The 26,895-nt window shown below is 39.8% G+C and overlaps 1 protein-coding gene across 1 annotated transcript in view; it reads right to left on the bottom strand.

Moving 5' to 3' along the window:
• The window catches only part of AFF2 (AF4/FMR2 family member 2), a 341,823-nt gene extending 315,388 nt beyond the window's left edge, over positions 1-26,435 (bottom strand). The window contains exon 1 of the mRNA XM_014954912.1: positions 26,388-26,435. Within this exon, the coding sequence (XP_014810398.1) occupies positions 26,388-26,435 (48 nt within the window). The remainder of the gene's footprint in view (positions 1-26,387) is intronic.
• Positions 26,436-26,895: the final 460 nt, after the last annotated feature.

Raw genomic sequence — 26,895 nt, 5'->3', positions numbered from 1 at the left:
AATCTTAGAATACACGACGTGCCGGGCATCTGCACTTGTCAGCTGAATAAATTTTTCTGACAACATAAATCTGATCCCCACTGAGAAACCTTTTTTAAAATACATTATTGACTAAAAATATTTATATGCAGCACTTCTCCTGTTAGCAAAGGTAATATATTAACTGCTTTGCCATTACCACAAGTAACTTTAAGTCCAAGAGAAAATATTTTTGTACATGTGCTATATATCCATTTTGAATTAAAACACAATGCCGATATTATACTAAATCATGGCTGAAGTCTCAGTCTTAAACAGTTCTTGAGTGACACTTGCATTCTAATTTTTATGAGCAGTTTGTCAATGATGAGACCTTAATGAGAAGTACTGCTTTCAGAACATGTAGCTACAGGTAAACATAAAACATCCTCTTTTCATATTATGACTGTTTATCATTTTAGTTCTTAGTTGTTATTTTGCAGAGGATTAAGTGAATTCCAACAGAAAAATGGAAGGAGCATAAAAGATCACCTATTTCTTGTCTACCCTAGGATACTGAAACCTAATGTATAAAAGTAAACTCATACAACAACCACAAATCAAAACCCCTCAGAGTCGAGCTACCACTGTATTTCTCAGAAGAGTAGTTCATAGCTCACGGTGGAAGGATTTACTCCCCATGTCCAGCTATGCAATCTTGGCCTAAACAAATTCCCATTAGAATGCAGGAGGAAAGCTCCACAAATACATTTGCCTGTTAGACCTCAGAATTTACTTAATGACATCATGGTAGACCCCAACTTTCTATTAAGCATGTGTCCATTGGGGCCCTAATTAGTTCTATGACTGGGCTCAGAGAGCTTCATCTACAAAGAGGACAAAACCAATGGGTCATAACTCAAAATGCTGTTATAGCATCAGCTTTATAGCATTACCAAGTGCAGGCAAATCCAGATGTGACATTTATGATTTGACATCAAAAGGTCACAGTATTGCCTATGTTTTCATTTAAAAAAAAAAATTATCTTTGAAAATATCATTGAAACAGACCATTTTAAAAAACACAACAGTAATTTTAACATTTACTTTTACAGGCATCCTTATGAGCTCAAAGTAAACTTTTTTTCTGCTCACTGCCCCTTTAAGATTTCTGCATCACCCTCTCTTTCACTTAATTGCCTGTAGGAAGAATATCTTACTGCAAGGTAAAAGATGCAGGAGGGAGATTACTATTTGTAGGTAAGTTAGGCAAGAAAGATGCATTTACAACTTTCCTGCTTAAACTACCCCACAAACCAGTTTTACACAGAGTACAGGTCCCCTCAGAGTAAGCTTGCTTAGCATGCAAGCACACTGTCTGCCTAAACTCTGCTTTTCTGATTAAAGTTTTGTATTTAATTAAAATTGTCTTTAATTAAAATGCAAATATTCTAGGACTTTAACAATAAATTGTTTACACTAGACTGAGAAACAGCCCTCAAAGGCTTTGGAAAAAAATAGTTTCAATTGCAAGCTGTATATTCAAACTTCACTGCTCAGTGAAAATGGGTAAAGATCCTTTTTTCTCCTATTGGCCTAATCTTTTTTAAACAAATGGGAAGATATCCCAATTTGTATCTAGAATTCACATAGAAAACAATTCCCAAAGTTATTGGCTGTTGAACAAGTAATTAGGCCAGTTCAAAACATCTTTTGTGTTTGCAACAATTCCTTTAGCCAATTTTGCTAGGAAATGATACTGACACCATAAAAGAATTGCCAGTTAAATGAATGATACGCGTAGCCCCTTCACTGAGTGATAAACGTGGGTACGCGGCTGCGTGCATGCAAGGATCCATCTGCATTATCCCTTCGCCAGAGACATCCTGCTAGAGGTTCAAAAATAGCCGTTCTGTTTACAAAAGAGCACAGTTTAGACACAGCAGATATATAACCTGCTCATTTCTTTCTTTAAACATACACGGAAAGACTCTACACCCTAGGTTTTGATTTACTGCAAGGCGGACTATATGCTCTGCAGCATCAACAATATTTTTCTGTATGAAGTGCTATGACTCAAAGCTGAATTATGCTTACGACCAATTCATAACCATCCTCCAATGGGAATAAATTTGAGCCCTGGTAATTAACCTGACCTAATCTCCCCAAAATACAACTTTAAGAACTTTAATTTTCTTTCCGGGGAAACTTCAAATTGGGCTCTTAGCACTCTGGTGTAGTAACAAAAGCTCCAATTATGCATGGTTTGGAAAGAAATCCACCAACTTCCAAGCAAAAAAAGGTAACCCGTGCTTAGAAGGTTTTCTGGTTTATTAGCAAAATACTGCATTATGCTCATGATCATGCAGATCCCTGTTCAAACACTGATGAGCAGTGATGCAAGTTAAATGAAAAAATGGAAGTAACATTTAAAGTTTGAAAAATCCATTTACAGAAGCCAGTGGTACAAATCATACACAGGAACTTTCTAGCTAGAAGTCCTAGCTAGAATAATGGTATGAATATGACCCCGATGGAAGTTCCATAAAGTATCCTCATTCTTACAGAGAAATTCTTAAAAAGACCCACTTGCTATAAATTTGAATTTCCTAAATTCATTGCAGATCTGAGAAACCAAAATGAAATAAATTACCACAGTTTGACACCATCTCCTTCATCACAGTAATTCCAGATTTCAGTATAAAAGCCATTACTTAACTTGCACGCCATAATTTACACACTCTTTTACACAATAATTTTTGATCCAAGAAAAGATTCATTTTCCTTTTATAATTATCTTGTGTCAAAGTCTTTAACCTTTTCATCTGAAAAGCTAGAGCTGGATTCCTTCTGGAAACATATGCCCAGAGCTCGGCTCTGCTGTGCCATGGGAAGATGCTGGATGTCCCCAGAGGAGCAGAGGGGAGAGCAGCAGTGGCACAGGGCTGCAGAACGAGGCAATACTGAAAACCAAGGTACAAACGCAACTGTTGAAAACTGCCCCACCTCTGTATCATTCAACGCTAATTTCACAGTCTCCTAAATCTGAGGAAAAACAAATAAATTACCTATTTTTAACAGAGCACATGATCACTTTAATGTTTCAACAAACATCCCCCTAGAGCAAAATGACCCACGTACTGCTGGTTCGAGCTGTGTACATCAGTGAATTAAGCTCACTGACCTTCTGGATTTCTCCACTGAAGAATATATTATTATATAAACCTTAAGAGAGTGCACCAGTGTCACCTACAACCAATTACCACCACCAGCTGCTTTCCAAACACTCTGCAGCAAAAACACTTATCGTGGCGAATAAAATCTGCGTCAGCCCAACACGAAGTTGTAAGTACAGCACGAGATCCACCTAAGCCACAGCGGTGCACAACTGCTACTCAATTTGCATAATTTATACAAATTGATGTAGATTTGGTCATTAACATTTTGAGAGGGAAGGCTGGTGCGAGCCCGGGCAGCAGGAGTGCGCCTGGCCCGACATGGCGCCCAGGCCACCGGCCGGGCAGCAGGCACCCGCCAGGGCATCATGCCCTTCCCATAACACTAACTCAAGGTATTTCACTCCGGTGCTTCATTAACGTTGTGATAAAACCAGAGCAAATCTTTATCTTATGAAAATTTACAGGAGCTGACCCAGACCCATACATTCTTGCCTTTTGAAAGCATTGCTTTTCAGTCACGGCTAAGAGGCCTGGCTGGTTGCAGCGGCTGTGGGCTCACTTCAGGGTAGGCAGCAGACAATACCCCAGTTAAAGAGGTTTTTGGAAAAAAAGCCACCTTCGCCCCCGTTTGGCTCCCCTTTGGGAGGACGGCCCCAAACCCCTCATTCTTGAGGCCCTGTCATGCCGATGGGACCACATGCAGCCACCCCAGCTGATGGACTCCTTGCCCTGGCCAGGCATCCCCTCTTCTCGGAGCCAGTGACATAAGTTTCTGGCTTTAGTCCTCCCAGGGTAGGAGCATCTAGTCCATTAAGTGGCACTTAAGGTGCGAAACAATTGGAAGTAGGAGCAAAAGGGCCTCAGACAGTTAAATACGTCACACCATCTCATCAGCGTCTGGGGGAAAGCTGTTTTGGACCTCAAGGAAAGCACCAACGGGCTTATACCAGCCCAAACCCCCTGGAATGGCCTATCCTCGGGTCTGCCCCAACAAGTGATTTCTCTGATGCTGGGGGAGGACGACGGTTAAGTCAGGCAGTAAAACTGCTCTGAGCCCTGGAGCAGTGCCCGCGATCCATGGCAAGGGACACCAGCTTCCCTGACACCACTGCACGCTGATCGGGCTTCACCCACGCTTCCTCCATTTTATGGGAATGCACACCAGTGCATCAAGGGCGAGAGAGGTGATTTTATATGACTACGTAGTCTGTGTGTACTTCCTTCCAGCTCAAGTTGTCCAGTAAAATGAAAAAAAAGCCCTATTTTAAGTGATACAACTACATTCCCCATTCCTAAGAAAGTGCCACTCCGTTACAGGGTCAGCAATTAGCTCTTACTTCAGGCACCTTTCCTGCCTGAGGAACAGACTGCTCATTTTTATCCTGTTTCCAATTTACTCGCTGGCAGAGGTGCATGAGAAGTCTCGAGCAATGAAGTTGCAAACCCACCTTGGTATAAATTTCCTTTTTGAGAAGTTTCAATCTTGTTTTATCAGAGACCAGCGGCTGTGCTGAGGAAAGCCTATAATGATTTTCTCTTTTTCAGGCTTATTCTAGAATTGCATCTATTTTGGGGTTTTGTTTAGATCTGTCGCAGCTTTCATACCGTTGATCATGTTGTTTTTCTAACCCGCCCTGAACATCTGTTGGCTCTTTTGGAGGCTGCATAATCCTGTTTTTTTTCTCTTATGTATTCCACTGCTATCAGCTGGCTGTTATTCTTGTTTTTATTTTTCAGCATACATTTTATTTCTTTTAATTTGCAAAAACCACAATTTTTAAAAGCACCTATTTCTTTCTGGCCTCATCTTATCCTGCACAACAAATTCGTACCTGGCACTGCTTTTGTTTTGTTCTGCTGGTTTGTTGGGTTGTTTTTCGGGTTTTGTTTTTTTGCCTTTTTTTTTTTTTTTTAAAAATTTTTTTAATGGTGAAAAAATCAGCTCGCAGCAGACCCAAAGGTGGAGTGAGGAGATGATGAAGGATCTTGTTTTCTTAATGATAAAAATCAGTACTTGTAAAAGATGCCAGGCTGGCAGCCCTGCAGAGAACAGAGCATACACCGTTTAACCACAAACCAGACACACACACTCGGCGAAACGTGCTTCTGGGATTAAGGAAGACCAAACATCGGAAAATTCCAATGCTTTTTTCTTTCTTTCTTTCTTTTTTTTTTTTTTTTTTAAAGACTGCATGAATGTGAAAAATCAGCTCGCAGCAGACCCAAAGGTGGAGTGAGGAGATGATGAAGGATCTTGTTTTCTTAATGATAAAAATCAGTACTTGTAAAAGATGCCAGGCTGGCAGCCCTGCAGAGAACAGAGCATACACCGTTTAACCACAAACCAGACACACACACTCTCGGCAGGACCACTGCAAGCTCTGAAAGGGGAAATAACAGTCAAACCTTGGCCTCCTCGCCCGGGCTGCCAGCAAGGGCAATAATTAGTGCCAAGCATGGGGGTGGCTTCTGTGACGTTGACACTGGGATCTGTTTGGAGACTACAATTATTTTGCATAGCCTAACAAACAGTTATCAGATGGTAACAGCTTTTGGTCACTACCAGGGCTGGATGGCATTCAAACCTAAGAGAGACACGTATCTCCTCAGCCAGCAAGTCTCCTTACCCAGTGATTATAAAACAAATAAGATTTTGAGGTTGACAAGAGTCCCTTTTAGCAGCATTTGGATTATAAAATTGCTCTGACTCACTGCAGCGTATTGCTCCCTCTTAATTAACAGAGCTGAACTTTGTACATGTCTAGACTTCCTCCTGCAGAATGGCAGATTTTGGCCTTCATGAATATCATTTGAAGTCATATTATTTACAGAGCCTTTATTCATTTCAGTCATTTGTTTCAAACATATTTTCCACAGAAAGAAAAAATGCACCAACTGCTGGGCCATTTAATCCAAACTTAACAGTTTAGATGTTTTATTCAGCATTTTAAAAAGGATTGTCTCAGGGAATTTTATGTGCTGCATTTCTAATGTTAACTTTACAGATTGTAAAGTGCCTTGGGATGCACTAGCATGAAAGGCATTAAGGTACTGCAGGATTTAACCAAATGTGTATTGCACTAAAAAGAACCTTTTATGAAAGCACACACAGATAAAAAACACAGTAATGCTAGTGTTTATTAAGAGATGCTCAGATTTATTTCTTAAAGCAAAACAATTTTCCTCCTCCACTTGCAAAAATGATCCTTTTCTAAATTAAAAATTTTTCCAATAGTAGTGACATAAAATTGCTGAAATTTTATACTTTATGGGAAAATATATCTTCCCATATAAAAGTTCAGTCTTCAAAAAAAAATTGGGATTCACATAAAAAAAGCTTTTTTCCCCCTGTTTTTAAAATAGATAAGCTTTAGGATTTCTACTTTGTGGATGTTGGTTTGGTTTTTTCCCCTACTAGTTACCAGTCTGAACAAATTAATTAACTATATTAATTAGCTTGCCTATTGTTATAGGATTTTACGGGTACAAAAAAGGATGAATCACACATTTTGATCCATGCTTCCTATTACTATCAAAAAGTTGCATTTCAAATACAAGAAAAAGCTTGTACAGCTAAATCCCTTGACACGCCTGGAAATCACAGAGTAGGACTGTACACCAATCACTTACGAGAGAGGATTTAATGTCAGTGGGTGAAGCTCACCATGGCGAGGAGGAACAGCATTAACACAGACAAGAGCAGTCTTATCAAGGGGAGGTGGGGTACTGTATCAGGCTTTATCTCCACCCTTTAAATCGGAGGGTGGATTTGATCTTCACCACCTCCTTCCCCGTATTCCACCTTTATAACACCCAAGTACTCAAGCTCTGTGGTCTCAATCCAGAGACTATTACAGTGCGTTAAAAAAAACATCAGTTGATTTTAAAAGGCTACAGATAAGCCCAAAGAAAGTGTCACGGATTTCAACTCGCAGAACTAAACACAAGATCAAAGTTTAAGTGCAGAATGTATATATTATTCCCCCAAAAAAGTAACACTGCTGGGACTCCTATCACTGTGACATCAGAAAAGCAGCAACAAACAACCACTTCATAACACTAGATCCACCTTTTCATTAAAATTACATTAAAAATAAAACATGGTAAAGAAAGTTAAAAAGCAGTATATGACTCCTACCAAGGAGGGAAGGATTAGTTGTCCTTTGCATTCTGAGTATGAAAGTTAATATGACAGTCACAATACATACTCAGAGCTTCAGATCTTTTTTGAATGATAGGAACATTTTTCTCAAAGCCTTTCAGTTACAAAATAGCCCTCAGATTTGTTTCTCTAGAGCATCTGTAATCCAAAAACATTTCGTACAAATACAGCTGAAAGCATTCATTACGTTTATAAGTGAAAACTTTCAGATGACTGGTCTGAAATCCAATAATATTCTCCTGTTTAAAGAAAAACAGTGGAGTTATGTCTTCCAATTACAGTGGGTCATAAACTGAATTAAAGGAAGAAGATACTTTTTTAGCTAATGATGCTTTTTAACTACCTATCTCTCATGCCTTTCAAGTTCTATGGCATTTTCAGTTACACATTTGTTACATTTTGTTTTTAAACAACTGTCTTTTCAACCCAAGTTCAAAGCAAAAATCAACCCATACAACTTAATTTACATTTTCACTGTAGACATCACATCCCCTTCTCAGTCCATTCCTCAGAGATGCATTTTCTTGTGAAGAAAATCCAGACAACATAGGTTAGCAGAGCAGCATTTGCCAAGTCACAAAGACCACATTTCAGTGCCTGTAAAAGGGAAATACTACTGTCTACATATTTTACACCTGGATTCAGCCATATTTCTCAAGCGCTTTGTGCATGCATTATTGAAAAGATAAATGGTTTTACTGAGCAACAGGCTACACAGCAGCTTGGAACATGCAATTGTCCTTTTCTTGTGACAGACCCCAAACCGGGAAACCTGCAGCTTCCAACCCTCGGTTGCTCCCCTAAAATGTACTCTAAGCACTGCTGAGATCCTGAGGTCTGGGTCTTCCCAAACACATACTCATTCATCTTCCTACTACTTCCTATCCAACAAAGATGCCCACCAAAAAAAGGCTGATGGAGGTATTTCTCCTCTACGTCACTGGATGCGCTACATCAGGCTGCCAATCGAGGCATGACTGCAGTTGGTTAGTTTTACTCTGATGTGGTGTAACGTACAGTCGTTACTACAAATGCAGCCCCTTACATAAACCCAGTGCTTTGCAAACTGTGCACCTGTGTAACAACAGAACAGCAAATCTGGGGACTCCACGAAGAGCAGTCTTCACTCCCAGATCCGACTGGAGCATCACATTGAATATCACTGACTGAAACTGCAGCCACCTACAGCATCTTTTACCACAACCTCTCTTTGTCTACGTGTTTATTTTACACTAATCACTAAAACATCACAGCATGGAGTGTTGTGTTATCTCTGTATCTATCTCAATATCTATAATTACTTTCTCTTTTGTAAAAACTAGGACAGGGAGTTGTAGCCCTCAAAGATTACAGATACCCATCTTCCTAAGCCTGTCTAAGCCTAAACACACAACAATTATAAGATGGTAAACAGCAGTAATTGTACACTAAATGTCTTTTTAAAGAGCCAAATGTGCACTTAAAGTTTAACTCCCACTCACTGCTGCTCTAGAACAAACAGTAAATTAGTGAATACAAAACTAAAAACTTTAAAAAAAAAAACCAACCCTGCAGCATGTTCCTTGGGCAGGAAGTAACTGTATTTTTTATTATTTTTTAAAATTTGTACACATAATGCAGGATTGCTTCAATAAAGCACTGCATGTAGTAAAAGCATGTGATGATCTTGTAATCCAAAATAAAGCGTAACGTCTGGTAATTACCATGCATTGACAGAAAACGGAGTACCCAGAGATAAATAAGCCACCCTCAACCTGCAAATGAGTCCAGCTGCATTCTAATTTCTCAGCCAATTTATTACTTTATATATTTTAAAAGAGGGGGTTATTTGCACCTGTATGTCTCAGTAAAATGCAGCTAGTTTCATGACCATTATAAGCAACTAAGGCTTCCTCTTTTCACTGGAACAGGTGGCATGCACAGGGCAGAAAGCACACAGCTATTTTTATCCCATGTGCATCAAAACTAACTCTGAGGTACCACTCCAGCCCCATTCACAGGGAGATTGCAGAGTCCTGAAACTCTGCACAAGCCTCACAATAGGTCTGCCTTTTGTTGGGTTGGTAGGAGATTGCTTTGGGAGTGTTTTTGCAGGAGAGCATTATAGCAAGAATAATACAGAAGTCAGTCCCTAGCAAGCATGATGCAGATTATAGTGGGTATCAAGTACAGCAAGGAGGGGGAATGAAATCGCCCCCTTCCTTCTGGAAGTGGCCAGACCTGAGCACAGCAGAACCACCTCATTGAGTGCAGAGGAAGAACTTCTGCCCAGGTTTCTTGATAAGCAGAGGCCACTGGTTTCCAGAGCTCTCTGCCTTACACACAAATGTGACATCTACTGGAGGGAGAAGGGGGAAAAGACTTACAAGATTTTAAAAAGTAATAAAATGTAGCTGACAAATGACATGCTGCAGCATGTGTTATTATGTGACAGCTCACCTGACAATTAAAATCAAGAGGTCGTGTGCACTAATGGGACTACCTAATTATGGAATACGTATACTATAAATATTCCAGCATTCCCAAAGAACATCTGTGACGTTTACCACATTTATCATGTTTGCTTCTTTCCTGTCCATTTCCAAGTCTACACTTACGACACTGAGCATTTAAACACTTGAGTCAGGAAATGTAAGTCATTCTTCTTTTGCCCTTCTCCCAGGTAGCAGAGGAGCACTTCAACACCGACACTGTTTTGCTTGGACAAATTAAAGATATTTGAAAGACCTCAAAGTATCTTCACAATTACCAGGCATGCCCTAAACCACCTCTAAAGCCCAGCATATACTACAGTACCCATTTTGCAAATGTATTGAGTGAGGTGGAGAGACATGATCTGCCCAAAAACCCAGCACAGAGTGCCAGTTCTAACCGGAACTCCACATCAAGTCTACAGCCATAGGAAACCAATGGTCATTATTGGTATTTATTATCCAATATTTCCTACTGTAACAGTGTCTACAGACTAAGCAGTTAGGTCACACTACTCTGGGTCATGCAAATATGTGACAACTACACAGGGATTTTACTGCAATACAAAAACTGTAAGAACTAACTGCCCTTGCATAAAGTATCAAAGGACAGGGAAGAAAGGCAGAAGAAGATACTCTGAAAACCTCAAGCTCTTCTATTTTAAGAGTCAAATCTGAACATTTTAAGCCTCCCCAAAATCTAACGGTTAAAATACAGATTTTGTTTTGAAGCACGCCTTTACTGTAACACAGCAGCTAAGCAAACCAGCACCTGTCATGTCTATTAAACTATTCTCTATTTAACCAGAATTTACATTTAGTTCAGTCAATTAACATAAGCCTTATCAGGTTCACAATAATTAGCACACTTATTAACAGCAGTAAGAGCAGCAGAAATGGTGTCAAAAGAAGAGCTTTGTTGTAGTTCTGTTGTTACCATCAGAGACTCCTATCTGATCTTACCTGGTGATCTACTTACTCTTGTACTGCCAAGGAGACCCACTTACTTTGCCCTTAAGCCAGACAAATTACCGTGACAAGAAGCAGACTTAGGGTAGCTTCCATTCACAGATCATTTTAAGTACTTTACGGGTCATGTGCTGATAAACTACTTGCTTTACCAATTTCTTTTGGCTTATCCAGGGCTAAACTGTTTTAGTTGGAGGGGAAGGTTGCTTTATGTTTTCCCCCTTTTTTTTTTTTTTTTTTTTCCCCCTTTTTTTTTTTTTTTTTATTCCTCCCTTGCTGTTTTCTTTCAACTATGCATGTGTTGTAAGGTTTGTGCCATTATAGTTAAGGGCCGTTGAACCAAAAAACCAATTTTAATCAATGAGGACAAAGAAAAAAATAATCCACTTTTGTTTTCCTTTGCTTCACATATATTGTTAAAGTGCACATTAACATATGCAGACTTCTTAAAGGAAGTATCGCTCAGAGCAATCAATAAGGCCACTTTTGGTAATTTTTAAGATAGCCTTTAAACGGCATTAAATGGCAGGTACAATGCAGATCCTTTATATAGAAGATGCCCTCTTGCCTGTCAGCCCAGAACTTCAAGTATTTTGATGACAATTGTCAAATTCCAGATCATTGTTTATACGCACACATTTTTGTGACTTTCTCTTGAACTGCAGGGTCATAAGGGTATAATTTACAACGCAGAGTAGTGTTTTAAGAAATTAGTAACTCAAAGCATAATTGCTGATTTTTTTCCTCAACTTGAACTGAGCAATTTCCTTTTCTCAAACTCAGAACCATTAAGCCACATCACTAGTTCAAATTATTTTGAGATTAAGGCTAAAAGTTAACATTCTTTGATTAAATTAGCCACCGCCTTAACAATAAAAGGAGTATTGTGCTATCCTTCACTTACCACTGTTCTTAACTATTCAGAATTAGATAGGACCTACGAAAAAAATGAAATCCATACAGGCAGGTGTGTGACTTCGTAAGAGGTGAGACAATGCTATAAACTAAAGAGTCAAATCAGAATTTGAACCTTAATTTTAGATTGCTAGGCTTTTCTATGTTCAAGACAGACTGCTAACATTAGTTTAGTATTATCTGGTTTTGTAATAGTAACTACAGTAACAGGGACAATTCGATGCAAACTGAGTTGAACTGTAGTAAAGGTGTTTCCGGGCGACATTTTTAAGAACATACTTGAAAGACCGACAGAACAATCCAGAGCTCTGATGCTTTCATGAATTCAAAACAATAAGATACTTAAGACTCTATTCACACACACCAAAAAAAAAAAAAAAAAAAAAAGAAAAAACAGAACAGAGGAAAAATGGAGTCTCAAATGTTTCTAAGTGGAAGAAACGTACATTTTTCCATTTCAAGTGTCAACTTTAACACTTTACTTCTGACACACAATGAAAAAAAGTGCTTGTATATAACCCAGCCATGCCAGCAGTGAAATGAATCTCCAGTCTGTGCAATGATCTAAGAAAATCTGAATGGGCATATGGGAACAGCTCATTTTGCAAGACCTCCAAAACCAACCTACTGATAAACACCGGAGGGTGCCTGACTGCCTGCATACTCACATGCCTATTTGTTGTTATTCTTATTCATTACTGAGTCATTATTATTATTTAAGTGCCGACAATGCACTCATGAACCAGAACAGATGCAAAATATCCTGTGCTAATGAGAAAATCAAAGCCTTTCTTATATTAGCAATTTCATATTATAGGATCTCTTTATTTTTGCCAATAAAGCACAACAGTAATTAATACAGCAATATTTTCTTATTGTTCATGAGTAAAGCAAGTAAAACTGCTCAGATTCTGCTTTGGCTCTCCCCCCTACCAGCACAAAATACAATAAATACTATTGAAGAATTCCTATTAAGACAAACAGCTGCCAAATAAAATACAACAAAAATCTCCCATAAAAGGCCGTTGTCTGCTTATTCAGAGATACAGTCAGTACTCCTCACAGAAAATAAACAGTGTGGCACTGCTCTTTCAGATTTAAATACTTATGTTGTGTCTTATTGCCATAATCATCTTGCAGGATAATTTGTTAACTGAGTGTTGGAAGGTTGCATGAGCCCTCGGCGTATTACGGAACCGTGGGTTCAGCATCAGCTCACGTTCTCAAATAGCAACTAGAACCATATGCAACCAGCACGTGCCTTCCACCCCTGAAATTATGCTGCTACGTATATGAGAAAGCTGACAAATACTTCCATATTTCAATAGCTGTGCATACAGACCATGCCAGCTTTGGGCACTCCCCGATAGCAGTGATGGATGTGTGCTCCAGCCACGTGCAGGTCCCGGCTGAGCCCCTCAACAGGCCAGGTTTGCTGGGAAGGAGGGTGATTCCAGACGGCTCCCTTGGCTCCCAAGACACCTGCAGTGCCCACCTCCCCCAGTGCCACTGGAGCCATACACCAGCACACACTGGAGCTGTGTCTGCTTCTCATGACTACCCATTTTTACAGCAAGGTCAGAGATATGAGAGCTGCTCCATATGTGTAGATAAACCTGCTGCAGAGGATACTTAAATTTAGCTGAGGAAGAAGCACTGTTCATGCAGTAACACCAAATGGAAGCTACTTGCCCTCACCAACCCATGCATACTCCCTGGATTTAGACCCCAAAACTATATAGGGTGTATCTCCCCCTCAACAAACACTGCTGCCCTTCCTGGGGGCATCCTGCATCATGGGAATGCACTCTCGACCAAAAACACTTTCGTAACAAGTAAAGATTGGTTGTGGGTTTTTTCCCCCCTCAATTTTTATAATGAACACCATTTAAGCAAAAAATGACCCAGCTGTGACTGTTCGGCTCAGTCAGCGAGTGCACCACCGCTGCAGAGAAAACGACCAGCACCGAGCTGGTCCAGTGACATTGCCAGGTCCCACTGACATTTCTGCTAAAACGGAGTGGGCTGGTGAATGATACGTGAGTCGTTGAGCCCCATTCGAGAGGTTTGCTGGAGTCAGGGACAGGCCCAATCCTGCACTGGGAGTCAAGCGGGGATCACACCTGGGCAACCCAAGGTCCCCTGCGAGGGCAGAGCCCAGCACAAGCCCCCCCCCTTGCCCACCCAGGCCCTACAGCTGCTCCCACCGCTTTTGCAACCAAAGCTTGCAAGTGGCTCCCCTGGCTCTACAGAAGAGGCTGACTACACATTTTATATCAAAATACTCCTACTGATTCAAAGTATGTGGGAAAAGGAGCCAAGATTGAAATGCCAGAGCCAGAAAAACTGCAATATGTATCAACAACTGAAAATGTGAATGAAGAAGTTTCATCCTCAGCAAGTCCCCAGAAGGAAGAACCAAGATCCTGAGAATCTGCTTTTCTGATTAAAAAGGTAACTAGAAGAGCTGGATACTACCTCTCTGTTCAACATCAGAAACCAAGAGAACCTCATGTTCCTAAGACCAAGTTTGGCCCTAAACACTTAATGGGATTAAATAGAAATGGCAAGAACCTTACCTACAAACATGAAAACATCTATAAAAGCTCATCTGCTGCTCTTTAAGTGTCTACGCAAAAACAACTGCCAGTTGTAACAACAGCATCCTGTCAATGACACACATTTAAACAAAAGGAATAAAATACACAAACAATAAGCCAACATTCTGGCAACAATGGATAAAAATGCCTGATTTTATAGTTTTGCATTAAATATTTAGCTTAAAACCAACAGCCATACATTTGAGTTAGAAAAATGTTTTAAAAACCACTGGAACCATGACAGATGAATGACAGTTGGACAGTTTGATCACAACTGACAATTCACATGTAAGTTCAGAGGAATGCCCAACCTTTGTGTCCTCTTAAATCAACCATAAGTCAACATGTCCTTATCATTAAGCATGCACTCGTGTCCACTGACGTAGGCACGCTCACAGTAAAGCACTGCACGGACTTAAATACCTTGCTGAATGCAGCAATGCACACACGCATGGCCATGCTGCTAAAAGCCATCATTTTCAGACTTTTGACAGCCACCCCTTGCTGCATCCCCCATTTGTTCCTGGCTGGGTATTTTCTTTGCCAGAACATTTATAAGCCCTCGTATTACCCCCCCCAAGCTGTGACGCAGTCTTAACCACAACTTCGAAAACACACTGACATTATAATATACAAACATGTACAGAAGATATACACACTCAGACACACCAGGGGATAAAACAGACTGGGAGGAAATGAGGAACTTTATGTTACTGTCTTTTCTAATGAGATAGAAAGTGGCAGATGTAAAGATTTCATTCAACCGACAATCTCTTTTATGATATGAATAAACTACTAAAACAGATTTAATCCTTTATAAAAATCAGATTATAAGCAGCAGACAAAATCACAACTTTATTCAATACGCCATTTTATCCAGTGTGACTAATGCATTATTTGTATGAAGTTAAAGTGGAGCGTTGGAAAGCTATGAAATAAATCAAATGCTCTACTTTATGTAATCTTAACAGACAGATCCCATTAGGATTCTACTATGCATAGCTGTTGGTTAAAATCATTGACCAGTATCCTTATAAATTAATCAACTGAGGTAATGCTGGCTTGGCTGTCATCATTTGCTCCTAATCTACATTTAAAATTCACTTCAACTTTTCAAGCCCTTTGGAATAGGTTTATCAATTCTCTCGGCCTTGCTTCAAACATCCACCTAACCGTTAATTGTTTACAAAAGACCTAGTACATTGGAACTGTATCATTTATGTTCTTTTTCTTTCCACAGATATTAGAGCATATGTTGACACTGCATTATAATTAGTTAGAAAGATATTAAATCTTAACCAAACATTCTAGCCTGCCTCAATTTTTTGATGAGAGCTTTTATCATTGACGTTGAATTTGCAGGCAGATTGCATGAGTTTACACAAGTGAGGATCATTACAAAATCTAAAATAACCCTGATCTGGTTGAAATGCAGCTAGAAGAAGACTCTTGGTTATGGATATACAGGAAAAAAAAAAGCCTTCTAGGTATCAGGTTATTTGTGGAACTCTAACGTGTTTTCAAACATATGACTTCCGTGTTATGTCTTTGTATTTTATGCAGTTTCTAGTCATGTTTGTTAGATGTCTGCATGTCATGTACTGCAAGATTCATGAGCAATCTACAACCAGGCAAAATTCTCACGCAACAGCTTGTCTTGGGTAACAGGGAAAGAACCAGGCAGAGTGAAGTGACAGGAAAGTGTATTATTTATTATCCTGATGAGGATAACACCTAGTCATGGTCTATGATCCAGACATGCTCCATGCCCTGCTGATGGGGCTGTATGATTCTGAACGAGCACACAGGTGTTTTTCTACACAAACATCAAAACCCTCTTTAATTATGTTCTCTAATTCTATGACCCCTTTATGCGCTCATTAAAGAGCAGTCAGTTTGGACACTGGCTCTTTAAAGACAGAGGGAAAGACTGAACAGAAACAAAAATATTGCAATAGATTGCATAACGTTTCTGGAGCTCTACCACAGAGTAGGTAAAGGTCATCTTCTCCAGAAATGGAGTGAGTAAGCAAAGGAAGCTCTGGCTAACTATGTTTTAGAATTTACAAAATCAATGAAAAACTTCAACAGGCTGCAGTGGCGCCTTCGGCTCAGCCCTCTAGTGCAACTTTACTGGCCCATAGACAATTATCAAAGCCACAAAGACAATACTTCTAAGTATGTACACTACTAATAATCTCCCTAATTACCTTAAAATGATACACAGGATTTCATCAAAATTCATTCCCTTCTTCAAATGCCCATTGTTAATTTCAGAACCAAATGCCACCAACATAATCTATTAAAACATGTACGTGCAAATACCTCCCTGCTTTTTTGGGACATAAAGACTATCAACTGTTTTTACTGCCTATTTTCCCCTGAACCTTAAAAGAAAGGAACTTTGAATAAAATTTTGCCTCTGTATTTCTATTATTTTTTTTACATCACAAAGATGTATTCTTCCTAGTGCTTGCTAAACGCAACACAGTAATTTGTATCCCCAAGTGGTATAAATAGAAAATATGTTCAGTCTAATAACATATGTGAAGAAAACTCATGCCCAGGGTTAACCAACAAAGCAGCGGACCGCTAGAAACAAAGGCAGCTGGCTCAAAGAGCAACAATGCTTCTGAAAAAGCGTGCATGTACTATTCAGTGAAGCATCCAAGACATGACGCTTACTTAAGCTACAGCTGCATATACAAAGCTTTTCTATAAGACCCGGGAAACGACAAGTCTTCTGGAGTAACAAGACCATTCTGTCTCCAAAAGATCCATGGCCTTTACTGTCCAGCTGAGAGCAGGGTAAATTATATCAGATGTGCACATTGTAAATAAATTCTGCCCTTCAGAAGAGTTTCTCTGCTGTGATTACCTTTTCTTGCAGATATCCTCTGCCAAAATCCTACCATTTCTCTTTACAGGCTTGCCTTTCCCCTACTAATATATCTGCCTAGGTTCCTGTCTTGCTCTATCACCATAAACATTCATAAACATTAAGGGACTTAACCTCATCACACCCCTGCAGAATAGGAAAATATACCCATCAGAGTGGGCAAGCAGTGAACTGGAACTCCACTGACAGCAGTCCTGACCAACGGCCAGTCCTTCTGCAAGTCACTTTGCTCCTCTCTTTCAATGTACAAGAAGTCTTCTGCAAGTCACTTTGCTCCTCTCTTTCAATTCCCCCATATACAAGAAGGGGTAATGATAACGACGGCTCTGCAAAATGCTTCAGTCTACCAGTAAAAGTCTGAGATGTTATTCTTCTCACTTTACAAAAGGAGGTAAAGCAGAGAGACATAAATCAACATTGCTTGAAAGGTCCGTGGCCAGAAATATCATCCCATTTTTCTAAACATGTGTCTTATATCATCAGCACAAAAGTTGCATCCAACACAGGACCTCAATCCATAAGCTATGCCATAGACAATCTGTGTCAGCACCGCTTGCTCTTCCTGTAGGTAACGGAGCACAAGCAAGCTTGTTAAGGGCTACGTAGCTAGAGTGAAGTTCAGAATAGAGAAAGTGTCAAAAATAATTCCCAGCTGACCCCCAGGTAGATGAAAAAAGTGAACAGAAACCCCAGACAAAAGTAAATACACAGCTGGCCCTTCTCTCTCATGCCTTCTACCTGAAAAACAAACAAACAAAAATAAACAAACAAGAACCCTCCAAACCACAGCAAATTACCGAAGATTTATCATTACCCCACTTTGACAGACACAAAGTGGCTTTCCAAAGGCAGTAAAGCAGCTAGTGGCACAGCTGGTAAAAGAATCCATGTTCTATTCCTAAATATATATTCCTCTTGATTTAACAAACTTATAAAGGACAAAAATTTTGCCAAGTATTACCAAAACCAGCAAGACAACTTAGCTCCTTCTCCAAGCAACCGCCATTGGCCAAGGCCTCAGTCCCTTCACCTATCCCTCTTCAAAGGCTTGGAGAAGACAAATGGGCCTTCCAATGTGCAACGAAGCATAAAGCCATGAAAATCAAAGGGCTGCTTTTTGAGTAAATATGAGCTCCAGAGCTATTGTCCTCTCCCACAGAGGGGATCTATGAAAATGCTTACTATAGCATATGCACAGTATTCTTTACAGCTCTGCCTCCCTGCTGACCACCAGCCCCGGGGCCCACTCTGCTTCCCATTGCAATCAGCTCCACCACACCCACTGACTTGTATTGGAATTCTTTCAGGGACCCTAACTAATGAGTTTTTAAACACTTGTAGACAGAGAAGATAATTCCTCATCATTATTCTTCATAGGAAACACCAGGAAGAATGTCATTCCATTGTTCTACAGGAAAGAAGCTGGAAGAAAAATTACCCCCACATTGAAAAGAGCAGCCCGAAGTTTTTATATACACATTGGCTACCCCAAGCTATGGGTGTCTCACCTGAGAGTTCAGGACAGGGACCTAAGCAGTGTGCAACCTCCTGAAATTAAGCCCCCTGAAATCATCTCTCACACTGGCTTCTATGCAGACAAAGAGGTCCACAATCAAGAGGCATATATTCTTCCAAGTCTCAAATACTACATTCTCAACTAGAAGCATGGTTAGTGACAGCAGCATAGAAACAAACCCACCTAAACATCGTATTACTGCAGGATCTTAGTTTCCCCTCACGACGAGTCTAAAATAAATGGGAACTGGCAACCTTAATGACATTTTATATTTCCTGATTTTACATTTAAAGATTTGCATTTACTTTCTCTACTGACAGTTGTTTGCTTTTTTTCCCTCACAAGTGAAATCTTGACCTAAACCAGTGATACAGTACAGGATGAAAAAAGAATAAGTAGACCTACATAATGGATTGTCACTCTCAGACCTCAGAATCTGTGAAGCCACTTTCTCAGCACAGATGACGAGCCACCAAGCACTGCTCTGTTTTTACCCAGTCTTACTTTTAGGTGCCAATAGCTTTGCAGGATGCAGATGCCATCACTTATCATACACTTGAATGACCAAGAAAACTTTTCAACTACAGTCGAATCCTGACAATAGCCAATGCAAAGCGTCATAAGGAAAAACCACTCATCTCAGTAGTGAGACATCTGCAGATTTGAGCCCCAGGCACCAAAAGCAATGTAGAGGTACAGAATTTACTTATTCCACACCACCATGTAAAAAAATAGCTATTATAATACTTGTCAAAGGAACAACTGAGTGATTTTTAGCTTGGTGCTCTATCTCGTTTTCTTCTGTGCTGGTTGTTAATACTCACCCCTCTAAAAACACGTAATTATGAGTGGGCTATTCACCTCTTACTATAACTGGTAGCACCATGCAGCATCTGAGTCAGGAATCTGAACTGCTGACTATAGCTCCTCACTAAACAAGACACTCTACATAGTAAGTGGCATTCCCTCATTCCCTGTGTCACCTACAGTGAAAGTCAGCTTCCAGTTGTGGTATCATCTCCAACTCTCCTTAAGCCTCACCATCTCAAATCACCTGGAATAAAGCCTCATCAACAACAGATTAGCTGCCAAGGTCACATAAAGAAAAGAAATCCCACAACTAAGAGTTTTCTTCTCTAAGTGGCTTGAACACATTCATAAAATGTCATTAAAATGTGATATAAAGTTTTACAGAAGAAGAGACTACTGGCTAGACCTTTGTTTAACAGTCGTAATAATTTATGGTGTGGATCTGCTACGTACGAGTTGAAAAACAGCCTCTTCACAATAAAACAGTTTATAACAGCTCGGAAGTTAACTGCAGGAAGTTTTGGTTTATTCCCTTACCTCAGCTCTCTAGTTCCATGTTATTTTTTCAGCACTATGAGCCCAGCCTTGTAAACCCATCGTATTGGCTGCACTCGACAGCAGTCTTGTTGAAATTAAGGAGCAACTTGTGATTCTTCTCAAGTTTCTGCAAGCCTAGGCTCCAGCACAGTTTTTGAAAACAAACCCCCCAGCTCATTCCCCAAAACCTTCAGTCACAAATGCAGACTGGATTATCACGTGCCCTTTGTGAGAATCGTTGGTCAAACAACTGTATCATTCAAAGTTATTCAAAACGGAGCTTAAAAGCTACTGACAGCACGTGGCCATCCTTCCTCTCATTTTTTATCTCTGCAGTTGTCCATTAGTCAGGATTAACAAACCTTCTGACCTCTGACCAAAGCTATTAGAACAATTTAAACAAATATTTTGATTACAAAGCATCAATATAGAACATTCAGTAACAATAAAAGGATGGAAAAGCTGTCTCTTTGAGTCACTGTTGTGACTTCCTGACTACATTATATTATGAGTGGTCTGGAAGGTTATACTAACTTGACATATTACTGGATTTCCTATCTTCTTTTTCAATGCTTAAGAAAGAATTTGTAACTTTGCAAAACCCAGACTTGTGGCACAGTTTCAGTTTTCAGTGTTAATAAATGTTTGAAGGCTTTATAAAATCCATTCTGTTAACTGCAACCAGGAGAAAAGATTCAAGCTTTCCTTTCCATTTTTCTTTTCTTTCTTCTCAAAAGAAAGGCAGTAAATTTGAATTAGACAGGTTCAGAATTGGGCTCTATGGAGTTTTTCACGTGCATAGTATTAGGTGTGTGCAAAGTGCCTTGCTGATCTTGGTCATTAGAGAGTTGCTCCACATTTCACAGAGTCTGCCTTTTGGCCAAAACAGGGTCAAATCCAGGACACTCTGAGGTCCAATTGGGAGCATCTCCATTGACATTACCAGCTACTGGCTCAGGCCTACACTGGAAGAAGACATGGGTACTTTATGGTATTTATTGATTATATACATTTATCAAGCATCCAAGGAGCCCAATCCTTCAAGTCCACTACACGAAAAAATTCCATTACTTCAAACTAAAGGCACCAGGGAAATACAGGATGAGGTCTGCCTGTTTAGATGCTCATACCACCTATTTCATGGGTTCATTGTATAAAATGTTTCCTACAATTCTTCTAAATTTTTTTTTTAAAATGAGATTTAGTATTTGCATTCTTTCCGGCTGCCCAATTATTTGTGCAATCATGTAAAACTGCTGGTAGACTTCAGGCAAATGGATGTGTACTACACAGTCAAAAATAACATCAGTTTCCATTACCAAATACATGGAGAACTTGGGTTTAGTCATTAGTAAAAGACATTGCACATTTTGGGAGTGATCAAGAACCCATTTCAGTAAAACTTAACTAAAAATCAGAATTGTTTCAATACGACTGCTTGTGTACTTAAAACTACATACCTGCCTATCGACCCTGCTATACTGAGGCCCATGAGCTTTTTCTAAGTCTTAGAACTAATTTTGTCCCATCTTGCATGATGGAAATTTTGCTTAACTCCGATAAAAAACAGAATTTGGGCCTCATACCACAAAAAAAAGCATCATAATACTCCTTCAATGACACTGGAGCATACTGTCTCAGTGCTAAGAAGTTCTAAAAGACCAGGAGTGTCCACTCATTTCTTCAGAGATCGTTTAGTATATTTATTTAATACTTTACAGAATGGCACATTTTCCCCTTAAATTATTTGGTTAAATTCCAGGTTGCGGTGACAGCCTTGTCAGACAGACAAAAGGAATAATTCTGCTTGACTGAAGGACCTGCATCATAACACCATCTTTTACTCAAAGAAAATCCCAAACAATATAATTGGCATTCATGTACAAAGTGCTTAAATGCTCTGAAGTTCTGCCTGGCTTCAGAACAGCTGAACAGTATCTGAAGTATCTACTCTCCATCCCAATTTGTATATTTTAAAAGTCATTAAATTCTTGAATGAATCATTAGGAAAACAATTCAAATGCTGTTAAACTGATTGTAATTTTGCCTCATAGGATAGATGTGAGCTTAATGTTTGCAAACGGCCAAATTCTTTTAAGATTTACACTCCATGGAGTTCAATATCAACTAGGGAAGAATTACTAAATCAGGATGTACTTCAAGTACAGGTTTTGGCCCAAGACTATTTTTGGTCTTTCTCAGCTGCTTGTTTTGACAGCATCTAATCCCCCTCACCCACCCACCAGCAGCCACACAATCTATCCATTTACACTTTCAAAGCAAATTGAAACGTTTTCAAATAATTACTCAGGGATGTCTGTAATACAAATCCAAGAAGTAACTGCAATTCAACTGTAATGTTTCTCAAGGAGAAGAAAGGGAGGGGGAGAAAAATCTTCCAGAAATCCATTCAAAATGTAACTGTCTCCTATACTAACAGTCTCATCAGCACCACACACCCCCCAAAATTTAAAAAAAAGTTAAAAAATAAAAAAAATCAATCAATCTAATTCCCAAAGAGCCTATTTAATCTATTTCACACATTCCCATCAGAAACACAACACTTTCCACATTCAGAAGACTTTTCATTTAGTGAGCTGTTACAGACCCTGGTGAAAGAACAGTAACTGAGGTCTTCTGCAGGGGCACCAGGCAAAGAGGGAAGGTGGGTGAAGGAGGAGAAATACCCAGGGTTGGAACTGAAACAGTTCACCTTTGTCTGGAGAGCAGGATCACCCCCTCCAGGTTGAGGACTATGTCAGAAGAACACGCTGCTGTGGCGTGCAGTATGGTTTTGCATTCATACAGGAGAGGAACCTGGCCCACAGATGGCCTGTTCTCAGCTTTGTCAGCCACAAACAGACCTTTGAACTTTCTATTTATATAACAGTTTAGTGAGTTTAAGCCTCTTCCTGTATAACTGGCAGTTTGCTGGTTTTGCTGTAATTAGGCTACTTGTGATACATAATACAAAAAAGAAAAAAACCCAAGAGGCTTGTTTCTCTGCAGTGAGAAGTCTTCCTCATCACAACCACACAGCTACAGCGGTACTCCTACCTGCTGATCTTCTTTCCCTTTGCCAGGTTTTATTTTATATACCTCAATATGCATTTTTCCGCTAAGTATTTTCTTGACTTCTACGTTTTTTTAAAAGATTGGACGACTTAAATATTATTAATACCAATGACAATAAATATAACATAAGCCATGAATCTCTCTGCCTTTGTTTGTGTTAGTGAGGAGCTATATATTCTGGGGTGGTTGGGTTTTTGTTGGGTTTTGTTGTTTCGCAGCTGCTGATTAATGGCACCACCTTACTCCATAAGCAGGTTCAAATCTAGCCACATGGTCCCAGGACACTTCAAGATTTCATTTACTTGGTTACCACAGACAAGCGTGGAAAGTGATTTAAAAGATGAAATTTGATTTTTAACAGCAAGTGGTCCCCTTGGTGCACACAGGCATTCAAGCTTTTCATTATATCCATCTCCCTTCCTTTCTCCCTCATAGACTGGCTCATATTAAATGCAAGCCCAGGTGAATGCTTCTTATTCATCCAGGAATCATAGCAGAGTTTAGCTTTGGCCCCTTCACCTCAGCCAGAGTTTAGATTCATTTAAATTATTTTGGAGTGTTTTTTTCCAGCATTTCATTTCTGGAAAAACATCCACTAGGATATCTGTAGGCTAATTTCATGCATTTTACCCCCAAAAACCCTACACCAACCCTCACTACCCTCCCAACCACACTCTTTATGACGGTTCAATGAAACACCTCGTTCTTATACTACTGTGATCTCACCTAACATGGGAACCTCAAGGGCTGATTCTGCAGTTTGGATTAAGACAAAGCTCCCACTAATCATCCGGAATGCCAGGTGAGAATTTAAGAACACATGCAGTGGCAGTGAATGCTGTAACTCTGACAGTTCCTGACAAAATACGTTTCAAGAAGTGAAACAAACATGTACCTCCATTGAGGGAAGAAGGAGAGGGAGGGAGGGGGGAAATTAACTATATTTTTCCCATCAGCCCAAAACTTTTGGGGAGTCATTTCCTAACATATTGACAATGCATGGAAAGTGCTACCTTTACACCTTTTCACTGGATTTAAAAAAAAAAATAAATAAATCCCTGCTCGAGCTATAATTGTATGTGTATATACACATACATTTCTCAGGCTAACTATGTTTCTGTTTTACTTTGCATACAGATAATACATACAAACACCCACACACGCTGTAGGCCTGAGCTTGCCTTCTTGGAGATTGCAGCACAGATTAGCAGAAGTTTTGGGTTTGCAAGGAATGCAGAAGAGGGTCTCTAACTGCCTTATAAATGCTCGTGAAACACGTTTTACAAAGGCCAGTTTACAGACGGCAGGAAGGTGTATGGCTTCAAAACGAAGCAGCAATTCACACATCATGTTATAATATTTATTTGTAAATACTATGAAGTAACCATACCATATGGGATGCACGGGCAAAAATTAATAATCTTGATGGGTTAGCATACATATTTCTGGCTGTGCAGAGATGATGCATGTATAACATATTACATATACACACATGCACATGTTTATGCACAGATGAGCTAAAATCAACTCTCCTTAAGCACCCCAGCTACTTGTCAGACAGAAGTCTTTACATGCACAATAAAATACATGTAATGTTTGTGTATACATGTAGATTATGTACCTCCATACTATATACATGTGCATGTCCATATACTAATTGGATTATTAAAAGCTAAATCCAACTTGATCTCTGCAGTAAGTAATTATGCGTGAACGCCTGTGCCACAGAGAGAGTTTGTGTAGATATCAAAGACTTGAAACAGACAAAGTAAAAACATTCTATCCTCTTGGACCCTAAAAACACTAGAGCAAATAAATTTCACTGTACGAAAGCAAGCAAATGGAATTTCTAGACCGAGCAGCAGTATGTTCATATTTTATGGAAAAACAGAGGCACAAGAGTTCCCTTCTTTCTGATGCACATCTCTAAATCCACATAAAACCGTAGTCAAATGAAAGTAAGTTATTAAGCAAACATTAAAACTCAATACCTATAATGTGCTTAGTATTTGAACTACACCCACATATTGGGTTGTAACAGCTTCTATTAAATTAATGATGTTACCCACACTATAAATTAGGCAAATTGTATGCAAATATTATTTGAGTAGTAATATGGTGGTTATCAGTTGTCTGCAAAATAAATTAGTGTAGCAGAGTAAAGATAGTGTGGTAGAAGCATAATATTTAATTGAGCACTAATTTTATTGTGATTATTACTTTTAAATAACAACAGTATGGTTATTAAAAGATGTAATACAATGGTTTATGTAGAGCTGATAAAACATGCTCATGATCCAAAATGCCTGCTTACAGATTAATATTGATACAGTGTAATTTACGGTTCCAAGGATTTACTCCAAACTACTGTAAAACAGAACGTGACAGGTATTTGGTTCTGATTATCTTGGATTTGCAACCATAGCTGTTAGACTGTTTGGCAAAATGATAGCTATTAACTAAATATATTATCTTTTTCCTAGACATACCTTTATATTATCAACAAAGTAAAGTAAAGCCTCTGCAAAACACGAGGTCCAAATGCACATGCATACACACATATAATCTGTGTGACATTTAGAGATTAGTGTTGCAAAATACAGTATTTTAGTCTCTCTCTTTCTTGGCAAACTGCACTCCAGCCTAAAAGCATATAACAAAGCAGTAAGCAACCACTGAATTTCACCGTGCATAGCTAAAGAATTATAACTATATTTGTAAATTGAAAAGTAAAGAAAGAACCAATAAAAACAGTCGAAGCATAATCTCATTAACCAGCCGGGGAAGCGACTAAATACCTACACAAATTCTAACTTTCCCAGCTACTTGTCACCCATCGAGAATTCCTTAACATTCACTTTGGTAACAAGTTTACAATACACTCCAACAGATGCACCGAGGTGCGCAGAGCAACATAAAACTAAAATTCTTAAGAAAAAAAAAAAAAAAAGGTCCTGTAGAAGACACAAACTTTCCAATTTGAGTTGTCTAAAAAAAGAGGAAAAAAAGGACAAGACCAAAAAAAAAAAAAAAAAAAAAAAAAGAAACATAAATAAAGAGGAGGGAGGGGGGATTTAGGAGGGAAGACCTGTTATGATATCACGGGGACTGATCGTCCCACTTCCAAAACTAACTTCAACCACGCTTCACCCGGACCAGCAAAAAAAAAAAACCAAACCAAAACCACCCCCAGCACCAGAAGCCCCCACGCCGAGCGGGGCTGCAGCCGAACTGTGCCCACCCAGCAAAACTCCAGTTGCGTTTCCCCCCCGTGAAAGGGACATTGTCACACTGACAGCGGGAACCACCGGCACCGAGCAGAGCCGCGATCCCGGGCCGAGCATCGTCCCCCCGGCACCGCGTCCCCGCTCGGGGCTGGCTGCTGTCGCGATTTCAAGCCGGCACCCCGGCACGTTTCAGCGCTTCTCTCCCCCCCTTCCTCCCTCCCCACAAAACCGCCCCCGGCTCCGGCCAACTTGGCCCGCCGCAGCCGGGGAGCTGCTCCCCGCCAGCCCCGGCCCCGGCCGGCCCCCGGCGCGGTTCACCCGCGGGCGCAGCGCGGAGCCGCTCGCCGCCGGGCACCGGGCGCTTCGCCCCGCAACAAAGGCTAAAGCACCGGGGGAGCGGGGAGGAGAGGAAGGAGGCAGCTGTGAGGAGGAGAAGGATGGAGAGACAGAGAAGAAAAAAAAAAAAGAGAGAGAAAAGAGAAAAAAAATAAAATAAACACAAAACAAGATTGAAGAGGTGAAGAGGAGAATCCAGTCCTCTCCTTTTGAAGCTTATTGCCAATATGTTGAGAAGTTT

This window comes from Calidris pugnax, unplaced genomic scaffold, assembly GCF_001431845.1.
Source record: "Calidris pugnax isolate Ruff unplaced genomic scaffold, ASM143184v1 scaffold38, whole genome shotgun sequence".
Classification (NCBI taxonomy): Eukaryota; Metazoa; Chordata; class Aves; order Charadriiformes; family Scolopacidae; genus Calidris; species Calidris pugnax.
The sequence above is the reverse complement of the archived record's forward strand: the minus strand, read 5'-3'. Positions and strand labels throughout refer to the sequence as shown.